This window comes from Ambystoma mexicanum, chromosome 1p (genome assembly GCF_040938575.1).
Source record: "Ambystoma mexicanum isolate Mex_15411 chromosome 1p, UKY_AmexF1_1, whole genome shotgun sequence".
Taxonomy (NCBI): Eukaryota; Metazoa; Chordata; class Amphibia; order Caudata; family Ambystomatidae; genus Ambystoma; species Ambystoma mexicanum.
The window spans coordinates 662,195,995-662,214,574 of NC_090921.1; the positions used below are offsets into that span (position 1 = coordinate 662,195,995).

Sequence of the window (18,580 nt, forward strand, 5' to 3'; positions counted from 1 at the left end):
GTGTTTTGGAGTGTCTGTGTTGCTTGAATTTCAGATTGGATTTAACAGCGGTATGAGTTGTGACTGTGCTTACTTGGTGACCCGGGTAGATTGTTGGGTTGTTAGTGAGTATCTCGCCTTGTTACGACATTACCTGGTTTTTCCCGGTTTTGGGAGTTAGTGCTCAGAAGTGGCAGTTTGAGGTTCCTTTGTGGCAGAGAGGAACGGAAGGAGCTTTGTGTTGGTTGGTCTTGGTAGTGTTTAGGTTTGTTTGCCTAGGTGGGCGGATAGTGCTCGAAAGTGGCAGTTCGAGGATCCTTTGTGGCAGGGGGCAACGGAAGGTGATTTGTGATGTTTTGATTGGTTAGGACTTTTAGTTGTGGCGGCTGGGACTGTTGTAGGATGTTAGTTATGCATGTTTCTTCAATCTCTGGGGTTAGCAGAACTTTGCTGAGAGTGAGGTGTGTCTTGCTTTGCTGTTTTGAAAGAGTGTGTTGTTCTTTATGCAAGAGGAGGAGGTGTTAGGGTTGCTTCCTCCAGGTGTGTTTGAGGTGTTTGTTTTGTTTGTTGTCGGAAAGGAGGTGTTAGGGTTGGCTCTTATACTTGCATGTGTGCTGAGCCAGGATTGATGCCATCATCAGAATGTAGGCTGTGAGTGTGGAGTGTGAGTTTAGAATGTTTGGAGTTGAATTGGTTCTAACCCGGGCAGTTACAATATGTGAGCCTGGGTGGTGGGAGCCAGTGGGCTCCTGTCCCTTTCCTCTTTATCTCCTAATAACTATGATGACATCTGATCCTTGTAACAGAAGAACCCTAATAAAGTAACCACTATGCGTACCTGGCCTGTGTATCCTGAGTGTCCCTTGGAGTGAACCCTATGACCAAGAGCCGGTCATAATAGGGGCCCAACAAAAGGATAAGCACTGCAAGTCCGCGGGCACCGGGAGCGCCATTGGTTCAGGCTCCTCGGCTGCCAGGCAGGGCGCGATGTCTCTGACGCCATCATCCACGAGCCGATGCTCTGGCTCAGTGAAAAGGAAGACGAAGAACCCGGGTAATCTTCGGGAGAAGCCCCGGTCGATCCCAACAGAGAAAGCTGAGGGGAGGCGAGGCGGTGACCCTCCCCCTAAGGTGAAGGCCTCAGACAAGCCCAAGGTCATGAAGGCACTGATTCACCCGGCGAAGGCCTCGATTGAAAGAGTCGTGGCGGCCCTGACGAAGCCTGCGGAGGCTAGCCCAGTGGAGATGACCTCCGGGCCTAGAGTTTCACTGCCACCCAGGAGGGAAACATCTTTCCAGCCTATCGAGAAGACCCCTGTGAAACCCCGGGATGATAAAGATGTGGAGGGGCACGGTAGCCCTAACTGACACGGATACCACCTCTGAGGATGAGCTGGCTGGCGTCAAAAAGATCCTGGACAAGAAGCTCGAGGAGGCCAGAGCCCAAGGGAGGGATCCCGACGAGGCGGACATAGAGATCAACGGTGGGACTGACGAGGAAGCAGAGGAACCCGCGCTCCCGCAACCGATGCCACAAGACAATTCAGGAGCAATCTTGATGGCTTTGCAGACCCTATGTATGGAGATAAGGACAAGCGGCGGTGAGTCCATCCTCCACCTCCCTTCCAGCCTTCACCCCCATCCCCTCCTCCGAGGGACGAGACGGGGACAGACGGCGATGATGGGGACGGACGACGACAGTGGTGACGATGGGACGGATCCCCCATCAACCCCTGCCCGGGCCTCCCCTCCTGACGAAATTGGCTCCTTTCACGCCATGATCGCCAGGGCATCAGAGCTTTTCCAGCTGTGCCCCGAAGAGCAGAAGAAGGAAGGCTTCCTCTACCAATGACGGGAGGCCAAGAGGAAGACTGTCCTCTCGGTCCCCCTGCTAGATGACATCTGGGACGTAGGACTGTCCCTCCTAAACCCTCCTAAAAAAAAAAAAAAACGTCCATGGCCCCTGCGAAGAGGGACCGGTACGAGAAGTAGTACCGGGTCCCGGGTTCTGCTCCAATGTACCTCAGGGCACAGCCGTCCCCAGATTCGGTGGTCTACACGCGACCAAGAAGAAATCGGCAGGGGCGACGGCATCAACTTTCACTTCCCCGCCGGACGCCGAGGGGAAGAAGTTGGATGCCATGGGACGACAGGTCATCTCATTGGAAGCGACGACCATCAAGGCAGCCAACCCCCTAGCGACCGTGGCGCGCTAGGACAGGGAGCTGTGGTTCAAGATCGCTCCCATCCTGGACTTCCTCCCAGATGACAGGAAGGTGAGGCGGCGTCGGACCACGCCATCACGGTGGCCACAGACATTGCCGACACCGGCTTTCGCCAGATGGGCAACAGCATTTGCCTTCGCCGGGGCGGTTAGCTCAGGGTCACTGATTTCCGTCAGGACGTACAGACCAGGGTACTGGACATGCCATTCGACGGGAACAACCTGTTCGGCAAGGCAGTGGATGAGTCACTGCAGGCCATCAAAGCGGACTCCGAGACGGCCCAGGCCCTGGGTTCTCCATCAATGACGGCCGTCCTTTCGGACCTCCGGAGGCAAGTCTCAGGGTGCCTCCAGAGGATTCGGCGGCAGTGCCTCGTCGTACCGCCAGGCAGCCCGCTCCTCGTCGCAGGAAGCCTACAGAGGGCGCAACAAGTCAGGAGGACCTCGTCGTCGTTGCCAAGGTGGCAAGGCCTCGGCGAAACAAGACTGAACCAGCCGTGATATCCGGCCTCCTCCTTAGCACCTCGGCGGGAGGCCGGCTGCCGAAATTCGTCAGCGTGTGGGAGTTCAACTCCACCGATCGTTGGGTGCTGGACGCCCTGGCCAACGGGCACTCACTGGAGTTCCAAAGAAAGTGTCCCCGTTTCCCACCTGTGTCCAGGAAAGAAAACCACGTGCCACAGCTGCTTCTGGAGATACGAGCAATGCTGAAAAAGGGTGCGATAGAAATCGTCCCAAAGAGGCTCCGGGGCTCTGGATTATACTTGCGGTACTTCTTTGTCCGAAAGAAGACCGGCGGCTGGCGGCCCATCCTAGACCTTTGCTGCCTCAACAAATACATCAGGTCCCAGAAGTTCCGGATGCTCACCCTTCAGCACGTGCTGGGACAATTGGAGGAAGGCGACTTCCTGTCGTCTCTGGACTTGGAGGACGCTTACTTCCACATCCCCATGCGAAAAGGACATTGAAAGTTCCTACGGTTCGTGGTCCAAGGGCGGCACTACCAGTTCAAGGCCCTGCCCTTCGGATTGAAGTCAGCGCCAAGGGTCTTCACCAAGTGCCTGGCACCGGTGGCGGCGCGGCTGCGCCTGCAGGGGATCTGCGTATACCCCTATCTGGACGATTGGCTCATCTGAGCAAAGTCAAGAGATCTCGCCGTCGATCACACAGCGAAGACCGCCCGCCTCCTCTCGGAACTGGGATTCTCGATCAACTTCGCAAAGTCCCACTTGGTACCGTCGAAGGACGCCCTGTTCCTGGGAGCCAGACTCGACACAGTGGCACGGTTGGCTTCACCATTGGAGGAAAGGACGAAAGCCATCCTAGGCAAGGTACAACGGCTGTTGACCATGGAAGTGGCCAGGGTGAGGTCCATCAAGTCCCTGCTTGGCATGATGTAATCGTGCATCTACCTCATGCGTCTGTGCAGGTTGCGGATGTGGCCACTGCAGGAGTTCCTTGACGCCCGTTGGATGCAAGCGGCAGGCAGCTTCGAAGACAAGATCTCCCTCAACGAGACTTTCTGCCAGGCGATCCGGTGGTGGGACAACCGTGCGCGTCTGGCGGCGAGTATGGACTTCCAGACCCCGCACATCAGCAAACGGTGACGACGGACGCCTCCCTGCAAACTGGAGATCTCCACGCAAGTGGCCTTTGGCTCCCGGAGGAGAGGTCACTACACATCAACGTCCTGGAGCTCCAAGCCGTGTTCTGGACCCTCAGGTCGTTCCTCCTGTCCCTCAAGGGCATGGTGGTGAGGGTCTTCACCGACAACACCACCACAATGTTCTACATCCGGAAGCAGGGGGGCACCAGATCCCCAGCCCCTATCCAAGGAAGCGCAGGATCTGTGGCACTGGGCCGTTGCCCACGGAATGTTCCTGGTTCCCTTCCATCTGGCAGGAATAAAGAACACCATTGCCGACACACTCAGCAGGGAGCTGTGCTGTTGCCATGAGTGGGAGCTTCGGCAGAATCAATATGACCCAGAGACCAGTGATTGGTTATTAGTAGAAAGACAGTTCAGAAACGAAACTGAAACTGATTTTTTTTACTGAGGATTCCCAGCCTGACGACGGGGAATATTCATGAGCATGTGAATCCATGCCAGACCCATGCTGGAGAACAACAGTTACAGGTAAGTAACTTGTTCCAAATGTCTACACCCTGGTGTCAATGACCAGGCCAAGTGGCTGGTCCGGACTTACATAACAACAACCATCATTCGGGAATTCAGGAAAATCCTTACCCCATCAAAAACTGGTTTAAGGCTCAATGTAGGCTGGCAAAATAAACCCTCCTATCTGCACTTAGGCAGCAAACTAGACACCAAGAAGAAATTGCCAAAGCCAGAGCACCTTATAAGAAGACCCTGAAAAATAGGAAACAGTATCTGGATGAGCAAGCCTGGTTAAAACTGGAGAGGGCTGCAACGTTCAGTAACCTAAGGGAGTGAAGGAAGGCTGACACCAATTAAGTGGGTAAAATTGGATTTATTCCAAGCTTTATAGGTACAGACCCCCAGAACGTCCTTACTCCAGGCTGGGACACTTCAAACGGTTACAGAACACATATCATGAGTAAACATTCTTTAGCATCCCTCAGCATGTGGGCATTCCACTTGGAGCCTTATCTACATCATATACATGGAACACTCTATTAGTTTTCTACAATGGGGCCAAGCAGCAACTATTTACAACAGAAAATCGTAACATCATAACATATCCCCCTCTCTTATCTCGCACAAGCTCTTCTCACCACAGCTATTCTATTTTTATTCCATACCTGTCCCCCACGCACTCTTATGGCACCTTTCATTACCGCAACCACACGAACGGGTTTAGAATAAAGAAGATCACCCTTTCTCTTTATCACTGCCCTTCTAATCCTTACATAATCCCCACACTCAACTCCGAGTTCCTTATTTCCTCTTCGTATATTTTCCCTCATAGCATACTGTTCCTTCTTCCTTTTAAGAGTCTTCCTTAATTTTACAACTACACAATACGAGTCACCTCCTCTCCCTAACCATGGAGGAGACACTTCCAAATACCCCTTTCGGCCTCTCATTAGTTCAAATGGGGACACACCAGTGACAGAGTGGGGGGCCATCCTTAATGCACACATTCTTTCTTCAACAGCCAACTTCCTATCTATACCACATACACCTGCCAACCGGATACCCTCCATTATACCCCGATTCATCCTTTCCGCCAATCCTTTTCATTCGGGTGGCATAAAGCTGCTCTCTCATGGGTAATACCACACCCATTCACATACTCCTTAAAGCACCCTCCTGTAAACTGTAGGGCATTATCAGTTAAAATACAACTCCGAAATCCTTCTCTTCCGAAAATCTCACATAAGAACGCAACTATTCTCCCTCCGTTGACATCTCTTACAACTTTATATTCACACCATCTATAAAACATGTCCACTAACACAATGACAAATCTACCTTATCCAAAATCCATCTCTACAGGACCAAGGATATCTAAAGCCACCTCTTCCCACACTTTGCCTGGAACATCATTGAGCATCTTGGGTTTCTTTTTTGACATGACCCCTTTGCAACTTTCTATACAACCTACACCACCTGTCAACCTTTTTTCCATCTCTCTATCAAATCTGGGCAACCAATAATTTGCCCTCAACACCGCCTTGGTTTTACTGATACCAATATGTCCTTTATGAGATATATCAATAATGTGTGGTCTGATATCCTCAGGCACCACCGCTCTACCCCAACAAAGCACAACTCCATCTTCAGCACTCAATTCCTCCGGAACTTCTCCTTCTGAGACAACTCCCCTTTTCTGGGCCAACAGCTCACCTCTGATAAAACATCATCATTCTCTACAGACCTTACCCATTGCTCCTTACCGATAACACCATCATCAGTGGTAAAAAGCAACTCCATATCCTCATCTTGTCGTTTCTCTTCTTCCCTTCTAGTCGGTCTCGATAAACAATCGGCTAACACGTTATCCTTTCCTGATACCACACACACCTCAAAGGTATGGCATTGTAACCTCATTACCCATCCATCTACTCTTCTGGAAACCTTATCTAATCCTTTACTTTCAAAAATCACCTTCAAAGGTCTATGATCCGTTTTAATCATGAAATTTGTCCCCCATACAAAACTCTTGAATGTTACCACTGCCCAAAAGCAACCCAAAGCTTCCTTTTCCAAAACAGAGTACCTTAATTCTGCACCTCTTAGGGCCCTTGAAGCATGAGCTATGATTTCTTCTTCTCCTTCAGAATTCACTTAGGTCAATATTGCCCCATAAACCCACGTCACTCGCATCAACGGTAAGTATGCTCCTCCTCCTCGTATGAAATGATTTCAGTGGGGGAGCCAAATCCATTTCCTCCCTAATCTTCTCAAACTCCATTTGACACACCTGATTCCAGACAAATTCTTCTCCTTTCCTTAACAACTTCCTCATTTCAGTAACTCTCTCCGCATAGTTCTTTATACATTTTTGATAAAACTCAAGCATCCCCAAAAAATAACGCAACTCCCCTTAATTTATAGGTTCCCCCACCTCTTTAGTCACACTCACCATGGAACTCTTTGGCTTCATACCTCGGGCCGAAATCTTGTGACCCAGATATTCCACTTTATTGACGCGGAAGACACATTTTTCTTTACTCAATTTAATCCCTCTATCACCCAATATTTTCAAAACTTTCCCCAACCTTTCATCATGCTCTTTCACACTCTCCCCTGACAATTAGATGTCATCCTGGAAACAGGACACACCATTGATTTTTGCTAAATAATTTGTCCATTATCCACTGAAAAACAGAGGACGCCGACACAATGCCAAAAGGCGTCCTTCTGTACTGAAAAACACCTACGCGTGTAATTAAAGCTGTTAATTTTCTATATTTTTCTTCAAGTTCTACCTGGTGATAGGCGGACACCATATCAAGCTTTGAAAATGTTTTACCTTGACTCACCATGGACAGCATTTTGCTCATATTGTGCAAAGAGTGCTTGTCAACAAGTACAGAGCGATTCACTTCTCTCAAATCCACACGTAGCCACAAATCCCCTGTGGGTTTCTTAACAATTACCAGTGGGGAAGTCCCGTCCACTCCACTCCTCCAACTCTTTCATTTATACCCATCCTCAATAGTTTTCCAACTCTCTCTTCACTTCTTCTCTCAAAGGCACAGGTCTCAATTTGGCACTTACAGGCACACATCCCTTCTTCAATACAATCTGAGTTTGCATCCCTCTCACCTTGCCAATCCCCTTTCTGAACACCCTTTCCTGTACATCTTCAATATATATGGATGTGTTTACTTACAACACTTGATCATCTTGGTTTGGATCTAACCTCACCATTAATCTCTTTTGATCTCGCCAACCAAACATAGTCATCCCCTTTTTGGTAATAAAGACTTTTCCCTTGGCCGACCTTCCCTTCAACTCAAAATCAGCTAGAAAATATCCTAGTAACTCTATGCGATCCTGGTTGTACCCACCTGTATTTATATCCGGTTTGAGTAAATTCTTAACATCACCTCCCATTTGTTCCTCAAATACTTTCCTAGACATCAAGGATATTTTTGACCCTAAATCCGGCATCATCCTCACACTCTTACCATTCAACTGTTCACCCACATGCATTTATTCCATGGTCACACATGCGCCAAATAGTTTTGTCCTACTTTTTAAGGACAGATTTTGAATTGCGCGTGCGCCTGTTTATCGCGCATGCGCTTTCACTTTGTGTCCGCCTATGTCAGTCAGGCAGTACTGCACATGCACGTTCTCGACAATTGCTTCAGTGTCCATGCAGAGCGTTCTCATTCTTTATCGTGGACGTGGTAAGCTATTTGTGATTACTTTTGTTAGTATGCGTTGTTGCTAAACGCTTGCTTCGCTGGGATATGCTTTGCTCTTCTTGATACTCTTTGACGTGGGGAACTGCTATACTTACAGTCCATTGGCCGCTGCACACGCCACAGGGGCGGAGCGGCTTCTATCAAGTTGGCAAACAGCTGGATGCTGTTTTTAAGGGAACACTCTTTCTCGTTCCCATAGTGGCCGCTGCATACGGCGGTTGGCGGAGCAGCAGTAGTTTATAGTAACGTTGAGACTTGCTACTGCTGTCTTGTTTACACAGTAGATGTCTGTAGCTGGCAATGACTCTGCTGTTTCGGGGGTCTGAATACGGATCCTCATTGCCAATGAAGGAAGGCTGACACCAATTAAGTGGGTAAATTGGATTTATTCCAAGCTTCATAGGTACAGACCCCAAGCATGTCCTTACTCCAGGCTGGGACACTTCAAACTGTTACAGAACACATATCAAGAGTAAACATTCTTTAGCATCCCTCAGCATGTGGGCATTCCACTTGGAAACTTATCTACATCATATACATGGACCGCTCTATTAGTTATCTACAATGGGGCCAAGCAGCAACTATTTACAACAGAACATAGTATCTTCATAACAGGGAGTACTGCAGAACCATCTCAAACAGATTATGTTCTAATAAATAGCCCCCAAACAATCACACAGATTTAGTGGGGGAGGTCAAATGGATGTAACATTTCTCAACATGATATGATAACTCACGTGATGAGAGTGGCGAGAGCATCTTAGACATAGCTGAGTGAGACATTATTGCTTGTAATACCTGCTAGACTACTCGTCCCAGCCGGTGGTATTGACGAATCAAGACGCCCAAACCCCTGCAGGGATGGCCGATGGCAAATCAGCTGGAAAAGGACTCAGTCCCGATCGTGTTTTTCAAACATGAGATGGTGGTGTTGGTCCAGTAGCTACGCTGATCTTTAATGTGATATTACAGCTGACGGCCATACCGGACTCTTGGAGGGAGGCGATCATAGTACCAATCTTTAAGAAGGGCAGCAGAAGTGACCCAGCATGCTACCATCAAATCTCCCTAATTGCCACCTGAGCAAAGTGGTTTGGACGGGTGCTGCATAGAAGGCTCATGGACTAGGTCACAGAAAATCAAATCCTTTCAGAGTATCAATATGGCTTTCGTGAGGGAATTGGCACAGTCGGTCGGATACTGAACTTGAGCCTGGTCATGGACAAGTATGTCTGTGGTTATAAAGGAACAACTATCTGGGCTTCATGGACCTTTCAACTGCATTTGATTGCATTAACCATGGCAAGCTTTGGTAAGTACTGCGTGAACTGGGCATGCCAGAGGACATCTTGCAAGTTCTAGTTCAAATGCAGGCAAACCTAACAGCAAGAGTGAGAGTGGGGACCCGAGGTAAAACAACCTTGGCTTTCCGAGTAACTCGAGGAGTGAGGCAGGGGTGTGTAATAGCCTGCTCCTTTTCAATCTCTATATAAACTCACTGCCAAGTGCACTGCATGACTTGCGATGTCCCCAGGATGAACGGCCAAAAGACTTGTGTACTTTTGTACGCTGATGATGCATTCCTGATAGCTAGAACAAAGCAGGCTCTGCAAACATTGGTCAATCAGTTAATAATTGTATGGGGCAGAAAGACTGTGGGGAATTCAAAGGTCATGTACATGTGTAATAGCAAACCCTGGGGAAACACAATATCCATAGAAGGCAAGAAACTGGAATGGGTCACAACTTTTCTATATTTAGGCGTTAATATTTCCTGTGAACTGAGATGGTCCCCACACATCAAGGCACAAACACTGAAGGCCTCGCAAATCAATGGGTCAATTCTGAGATATGGCTCAAGACTGCGCGGGCTGCCATTAGAGCACGTTATTCGTATTTACTCAGCAAAATTGTTGAGCTCTGGTGCAGCTGTCTGGGGTTACCACCTGGCAAAGGCAGCCCAGGTCAGTGAAAATCAATACAAGAGGAAAATTATGGGTGTGCCTCAAGGTTTCCTGGGGTACCTGCTACACGAAGAACTAGACCTGGTCCACATAGACACCCTCATATTGTTACAACCATTAACCTACTGGCAATGCTTATGGGGAAACTCTCACCTGTCACCAACTAGAAGCTTGGTGAGAGATGTCATGACCTTGAACGTCAGTGGCTCCTCTCCCTGGCTAAATTACATTAAGTCATATCTTTTTAAGATTGGCTGCATGCGCTTTTTGAGTGAGGAACCATTGGTTGGCAATATGGAGTTTGTGGACAACTTTATTTCTCATCAAGCAAAATGCAAGGAGGAGAACCAAATCGCAAAAACAGTGTGCAATGTTATCATAAGAACATCACTGCCATAGCCTATGCCCAGTAGTTCAAAAACCCAAGGAAAAGGGCAATCATTCATGTCCGGACAAATCTACTCATTACAAATCAAACCACACCATTTCCACAGAATAACAGCACAACTGGGCGGAAATTGGCATGTTCTTGGCACAACACGTATGACTTACAACACTTTTTATTTTTCTGCCCTATCTTTGCGATCCCGAGGAAGAGGTTCCTCCTCCGAATATTTAGCGGGTAGGGAATGAGACATGTTCAATCAGTCATTAGGCTTCTTTTGTCAGTCTCGGGTTTGTTCACAGCACAGTGCTTTTACTCTTACATTGAAAGCACTTTCTTGTTGCGTAGCCAATTACTGTGAGCAGAATTTCCCATGTGCGGCTTAATTTAACGCATTATATTTGTATGCTGGTTTTACTCTATTTTATTTAATTTACAGATTTACTGTTGTGGTTGTATTGTGTTTTATATTGCATATTCTTTGATGGAAATTACTATTTTCCGATTAAAGAAAGATTAAAAGTTAAAAGTACATTTACTCTGCAAAAGAGCACTGTGGTAATAATCAAAATATATTTCTGAAAATATTTGAAGAACACTTGTGGTCGATCATTCACTGAAATACCTTTAAGAGTGTGATTGACACCAAGAGTGTCATGCAAATCTCTGTTTAAATAACTCAGTAACATACATTAAGTAGGATGATGGTTCATCGAGGTCACACTCAGATTTCAGTAGCAATTACCTTCCAGCTAATATAATGGGCAGGTGTGTAGGCTGTCTTGTTCTTGTCCAGACACCCCTAAGTGGAAACTTTATGCAATATACCTCCACAGGGCACACATGTCTATCAAATACATTGCAGCTCTGAAGCCTGCTACCAAATATTTATTTAATGTCTATTCTTTAGCACTATGTACCGTATTAGTGCCATCAAAGTGCTGTGAAACAAATGGCTGACAGCCAACTTTTCAGTACATACAATGATGCCAGAAAGACAAAATAAACTGATGTTTAGCTGAGGCTGTTCTTCAGTGCTAGCTGCCTGCCTCATGATTTAATGTTAAATCGATTTTCATGTTGGACAAGTTCCTGATGGTGGAGTCCTTTGGGGCTTATTAAATTAGAGGAGTATGGAAATTAACCTGGGACATGCATGGAGATGAAGGTGCAAAATGTCAAGTTGCAAGCTAGTAGCCAGCCATAAAAAGTTATTGCCACCTCAATTCTATACATACACACAACACACCATTCCTTACTCGCCAAGAATCAGTTATCACAAGCCAAAAACTAGTGGCAAGTACAAATTGTGTGCCATGATGGAGGTAATAGTTAATGTTTTGAACTGAAGTACATTATATCTTCTGTGGTGCTAAGTATGGGGGTCTTGCTTAAACCTCCATCGCTTACCTCCCTTCCACTATGTGCTTGCTTGGCACATTTGCTTCCTGCTGTCTCTTGCACTCACGTTTCGTGGTGCAATTAGGATTGAGAGAGCTACGGTTAGGGGAATTTCATCAGACTAGGAGAGTCAATATAGAGTGAGGATAGAGAAGGGATGGGAGTACAGTTGGGGTGGGGAAGGATGGCAGCATCTGAAAGGTGAATAAAACTGGGAGAGACACTGTACCAAAAAATAAAATGCCGCAGGATGAGACCCATGTACTGGCTGAGACAGGCATGCATGATACCTTGACCAATTTTCGTAGGTGGCTATACTGTGTGAACTGTTATTTACTGCTCTGTAAAACAATGCATTTTGGTGACATGCTTCCATGATAATACAGCTATACATTTATCAATAACAGCTGGAAGAAGAGATCGATGGCTGCCTGGAGTTCCTGCAGGCTGTGTACACTGTGTTCGGATTCACATTCAAACTCTTCCTGTCTACACGCCCGGACGAGTTCTTGGGACAGGTGGAGATGTGGGACCAGGCTGAGAAGGTGAGCATCTGACACAGAGGGATTGCTTGATAACTTGGATGTATTCAGAGCAACATTCTGCCTGATCAGGGCCATAAGATCCCATCCTGCTGTGGATGGCCCGGGACTAACTATGAACTTGTTTGCATAAAGCCAGCAACGCTAGATTGTACAGAAATGTCAATAAATGTGGTATGCCTCCTATTGGTATCAGGCTTGGTCCTATCTGTCATTGTTGCCCACCACCTAAACATTTTCTTTTATTATCAGGCAAAAAGTAAAAGGCCCAGTTTACTTTAGTTTGCTTAATGGTTAATTTTGTCACCTCGAGCTAGATGTTGTAAAGCGGTACTTTCTTAGTGCAGAACTGTCACAGAGCCAGTTCCTTGCCAGTTCTTTGAATCTGGTCCACAGAGCTAATAGTCGGGAGTCACATTTAACAAAGTTAAGATTTAAAGGTCAGGCATTTTGCATGTGCGAGTACTGGAAATGGGGGTGGAGCACTAGAATGTACAGATCACTGCACTGATCATGATGGTTGGGAGTGGGTCCTGCTGCCAGTGAGAGGTTCTTTTGGTAAGAACCCGTTCACCTGGGCGCTGGAATACTGGTAATATTGGTTGTGACTTGACTTAAATTGTCAAGCAATAAATGAATAGTCTTGTCACTTGTTTCTAGGGTATAACAGTGATTTATTACACACTTAAAGCCGACACGTGTTGCGACCCAGCATGGGTCTTTTTCAAGGCGTGTGTGTTATATGTGGTAATGTTACTGAAAAAGATACTGAAGCTTGATTTAAAAGGGAACTTCAAAATTGAACAAAAGAGAAGAGTATTGGATACCAAATTGTGTAAAAACTGCAAACCACAGGAATATATATTTGAAAGCCGAATTAACTGAACTCTGGAAATTAAAACTAGGAAGACAAGGGTATTTTGATTTGGAAACTAAACTAAATCTTGAGGAACGGACCCCTTGAGATTTGAGACATTTGCTGACTTTTGGACAGAGTCTCAGGGTTCTCTTGTGTTTGAACTGTGTTGTTTAGAACTTGGGGAAGGAAACCCTGAGGAATGTTTAAAACCGCATCACCTTGATCCTAAGGAGGTATTTTTGAGACATTTTGTGGAACTGTTTTACATCTGAGGAAGAGAGCTGAAAGGAAGCTGCGAGCTGGAAGAAGCTCAGAACTTTGTGTCGAACACTGTTGTTGTTTGGTTGCTGACCCTACACATTGTACATATTTAGTTACAAGTGCAATGGTAGGTTTTGGACACAGACAGATTTTTAAGTTGAACTCATTGACTCAGACTTTCCTTAGTTTCATTTTGGTAGGGAAATTCCACCTTAGTATAGTGGAAGTTAGGCCTTTTTCCATCCTGACATTTAAGTTAATAAAGTGTTTTATTTTGAATTCTGAATCTGTTGTCTGTGTTTTGCTTCATGATGCCGTCACAGCTGGTATTATGTAGTTAGCCTGTGTTGCTTGCAATCTGAAAGATCAGTCCTGTACCGTGCAGGACCGTTCTGAAAGTAAAACGTTCACTAAGCACTTAATGCGACTTGTGTGCGCCTCATGTTCGGCTAGTATCTATTTAAACAAGATTGTTCTTACCTATTCAGATAATATTTGTCAGATCGGTCCTGTGGTGCTAGGAACCAGATCCAGTGCTTATAATTTGGGTATTTTGTCGGGCGGGCCTGCACAGTTCAAAGAATACAGTAGATGGGTATTCAATTAGGCAGTGTTATGCCTATAGGAAAAATGTCCCCATCATGACCTATCCTTACAGGAATATATTCCAATGGGCTCACAAGTTCTGATGTCCTCTGAATGCGGTATTGAAATGGGCCTGGCATTTTGGAAATAATGCTTATAATGTTGATTGTTTGTGACGTAACGAGTGTGGCGTAACCACGTATCCCGGTACAGTAAGCAGATGTAAGTAAACATGTAGTCACCATCAAATGGTATTACTCGCTTATATACTGAATGCACAACTGGCCGTTCCTGACATGGTGTCAATAAACGTTTTAAAGGCGTTGTGGTACAGGATGGGATGTACAATTGCTCTGTTAGAGAGTTATAATAGTTAAACTATTGCCGATACCCAGCATGTCACGTATCCAGAGTGATGTAAACACATGACACGTCACAGTAAGTAGCCAAAGGTTTGGTTTCATCCGTAATGTGTGCCCAATGCCACAATTATGGTGTCGTCATTGCATCGAAGTGGAATACTGGGATCTAATAGTTACATACTGACAAAACAGTTAATGGTGGCCTATCGGGGAGAGAGCGTAACGGTAATATGTTGAGAATATCGTCATCTGAAACCTCAACCCAACGATTGGACATGCAATACCATGATATGTTAGGCGTTGCCTAATTTATATTTACAAACATATATTGTAGGGAAAAGACAAGACTGACCCAATCTCTATATGTACTAGAGAATGGTGCCACAATGGCACAGTATTCAATTCTCAATTTGCATATTCAATACTGCATATGGACCAATTCACCTCAGGCATTTAAGTCAGCTAGTGTAATCCAGTATGTTTCTTTTTGCCTAAGTTGTTTGGTGATGTCAGCCTTTCTCTGTGATGTTTGTACTTTCTCTCACTGCCCACTGTAGTATGTTCACTGAGTTCTGTTGTTCATTAAAATGTTCAATCATTCTGTTAGATGCTGTGCCCGTTCTAATACGTGAGCAGTGTTCAGTAAGTTGGGTGGAGATTTTGTGTATCATGTATCCTATTAATATATATGATGCACTAGCACTTGAGTTGTCTTGAATTCTCTTTTTGACCAGCCGCCATGCTTTTTGTCTTTTCGCGTACCCATATAGCACATTTTTGGCACTGAGCTATGCAACGGACTACTGTTTATCCAAGAGCCCCTTGCACATCATATGATTATGATTTGAGGCACTTGCCCGTAATTTGCAAAATTTCATGAAATACCAATGTTGAACGCCGACTTCTTGTTCACCACAAGTCGTTCGGGACTACTCTAACTTGTTTTTCTGCATTTGCTGTTAGATATATATATATATATATATATATATATATATATATATATATATATATATATATATATATATATATATATATATATATATATATTTCTATTCAGGTATAAACCAATATACCCCCTTTTCCGTCCATCCTTAGCTTTACTATAAAGCGCCTTGAGGTTGGACACCAGCTTACAATAGCCGATTTGTAAACCCCTGTGGCCATTCTGTTTACACACTGGTAACGTGACCTAATGTTGGACAGGAAGTTAGCATGTTCGCAACTTTATTTGCACATGCAAACTGACATTTATCATTGTTACACAGCCTGAAGAAGCCTGACTCACGGGTGGAACGCGTGGCGATTTTCTTTTTTGCTACCTTTGGGTAGTTTGATGCACTTGCCATGATTCTGTACAACGACCCCAATACAATTGGCTTGCTTATTTTAAATGTAAAGATTCATTCAATTGTTTTTGCAACCTTACCCCACGTGTCCACTGGTTAATAATATTTCTGAGTCTTGTGGAATCTGCTTAGATCACATGCTGTGCATAGGCCATCTAGTGGAAGCTGTAGAGTATTGCAGTTGGTGTTTTCGAAACTCAAAAAGGGACGCTGACAGTGCATGCCAGTAATACTATCCCTCGTGTGACGTCCACTGTACCCATGATCACTCTCGCGTCGAGGTCCCTCAGATTGTTTTTTTTTCTGCCATTCTAAACGGACGCGTATAGCAGAGTTCCTCTTTTGGCGTAAAGCCATTGACTATTTCAATTATCGATAGTATTTCTTTCAATCCTTTCACCGACCTCTGTAACATCACGCCGGTGAAGACAGTGAAACTGCCTGTCGAAGACTACCGTGACGGACCGTTCGGCCTTGGAAGGCCTCCCCATGCCTCGGCCCAAACAGTAGGGAGAGAGGGGCAGGTCATTTAAGGATGTATATACCCCCCCTTCCTACACATTTTTTGCCCAGCTGCCATAGCCTGTAATTATGGAAAATACCCCTTTTAAATTCTGCCCCCAGTGTAATCGTAAATTCCCGTTGGTAGACAAACATTTAGTTTGTAACTTGTGTCTTCCAGGAGACCACATTGAAACGTCTTGTCGAGCGTGCAGGCTCTTCAAGCCAAAGATGTTAAAGGACTGCTCCACAAAACGCTGGGCCCGCTATGCCAGGCAGCTTGAGGCCATGGAGGTAGAAGGCGCCTTTAGCGATGGCCGCGACTCCGCCCTTTCGGACGGCGCGGGCAACGGGGTAGCTCCAGCTACCCAAGCGCAAGCCCCCGACCCCATAGGACAGGCCGGCAGCCATGTTGTGGGGACTACACCCGGCGGCGGAAGCGCTACAAAGACACACACCACCAAGCACATAAGCCCAGGTCGAGACTCAACACCATCGAATGACGGCGAGGGTGTCGCTCGTTAATTTCCCTCCAAAGGTCGATCGTCCGCGAACAAAGCCTCGGCCCAACCCGCATCCGAAAATCGACACTTGGCATCAGATCAAGCAGTAGACCCCAAAAAGGCAGTTAAACACTCCTCTGAGTCCCAGGGGGAACATCACAAGAAATCCTCTAAAACACCTCATAGGGACAAGAGCCCTCTTAGGGATAAAACCCCTCAGAAGGAGAATCCAGGCCCATAGAAAAACATAAAGAATCTACGCCTTTATCTCACAAGGAAAAAGCTAAAGTAGTACCTCCCACAGATGAGGACTTAGGACTTTTCCCTCAACCTGTGGTTATCCCAACTTCCAAAGAATGGTCTTCTCAAGACACAGAGTGATGAGAAGAATACCTTTATGGCCAATTTTTACAAGAAGAAAAACCCTGATTACTTTCAGAGTTTCCACTCTACTCCCCCCCCAACTTAGCTCCCTCTGGTTCACAAGCCTCTGCTCTACCTACTCCACCCCCTTCTAAACAGTCTTGTACTAATGTTCCATTACAGAGTACAGTCCTAGATCTCTATGCCCCAGAATCAGACCACGAAGATCTCTCTTTGGTAGAGACAGCTGAACCTCATTTTGATGATGAGGATACAGCAGACCCTTATTATGGGGATGACAAGGACCAACAGGCTGACCATTAGTTGTGACTACTAGAAAAAGAGCGGGCACACCCCTTCCTTCCTCTGAGGCTCCACCCGATAAGGAGAGCAAAAAGATCGGCGCCATGGGTAGAAAAGTTGCCTCCTCTGTGGCTTATCAGACCAGAATAGCAAACAATGCAACACTTTTGGCCAGTTACAACTGCTACAAGTGGGAAGAAATGTCGGCTTTACTTTCATCTGCCCCAGAGCCTCTGAGGTCCCAGCTAGCAAAGGTGGCTGCAGATGGGAGGGCAGTGTCTAGCTGTCTTCTTAAGACCAACTTTGACGCAGCGGACAATGCCGGAAGAGTCATTGCACAGGGGACTGTCATTAAAAGGCATGCATGGCTGCACCAGTCAGGTTTTAGACTAGAAACTCAGGCCACCCTAATAAACTTGCCTGTTGAACCGAATGTACTCTTCGGTAAGACCGTCGAAGACACCCTTAAGACAGCAAAAGGCGAGTATGACACACTTTAATCTTTGGGTCAACTCACCAACAAGCCTCCCGGACAGAGGTGTAATGGCAATTTTCCCCGGTTTCAAGGCTAAAATTCTCAACGAGGATCCAGCTACGGTCAAGGTCAAAGTTCCTCCTGGGGAAATAATTAAAGCCAATCCTCCCAGGGCTATCCTAGAGTTATCCTAGAGGACAACGCAGAGGTCATGGTCGGGGCAGAGGCCCTGCTCGAGGTGGTACACCACCACCTCAGAATCAGTGACATTCCGCTTCAAGTGCCCTCCCATGCTTCTCCAGTAGGAGGACGCATTTTCCAGTTTCACCCACATAATCACCTCAGACAGATGGGTGCTGTCCACAGTAGCAGGCGGATACTGTATAGAACTTCTCCAACGCCCCCACGACAACCCCCCACGACAGAAGATAAACTCAGAAGAACACCAGCGTATCCTTCTCGAAGTGGGACATCGACAGGGCGCGCCAGTGATACTATCCTTAGTGTGACGTCCCCTGTACTCATGATCCCTCACATGTGTAGGTTCCTCAGATTGTTTTTTTCCACCATACTAGTCGGACGCCTGTTGCAAGTTCCTTCGGCGCTAAGCAGTTTTATAGTTCAATTACCGTTAATACTTTTCCTTTCTCCCTTCCACCGAA

At 46.3% G+C, this 18,580-nt stretch overlaps 1 protein-coding gene across 3 annotated transcripts in view; it reads left to right on the forward strand.

The window, feature by feature from the left end:
* Positions 1–18,580, forward strand: part of TARS2 (threonyl-tRNA synthetase 2, mitochondrial) — a 1,102,517-nt gene that overhangs the window by 862,993 nt on the left and 220,944 nt on the right. For all 3 annotated transcript variants that reach the window (XM_069649728.1, XM_069649729.1, XM_069649730.1), the window contains one exon: positions 12,226–12,363. In XM_069649728.1, coding sequence (XP_069505829.1) covers positions 12,226–12,363 — 138 coding nt within the window. The remainder of the gene's footprint in view (positions 1–12,225; positions 12,364–18,580) is intronic.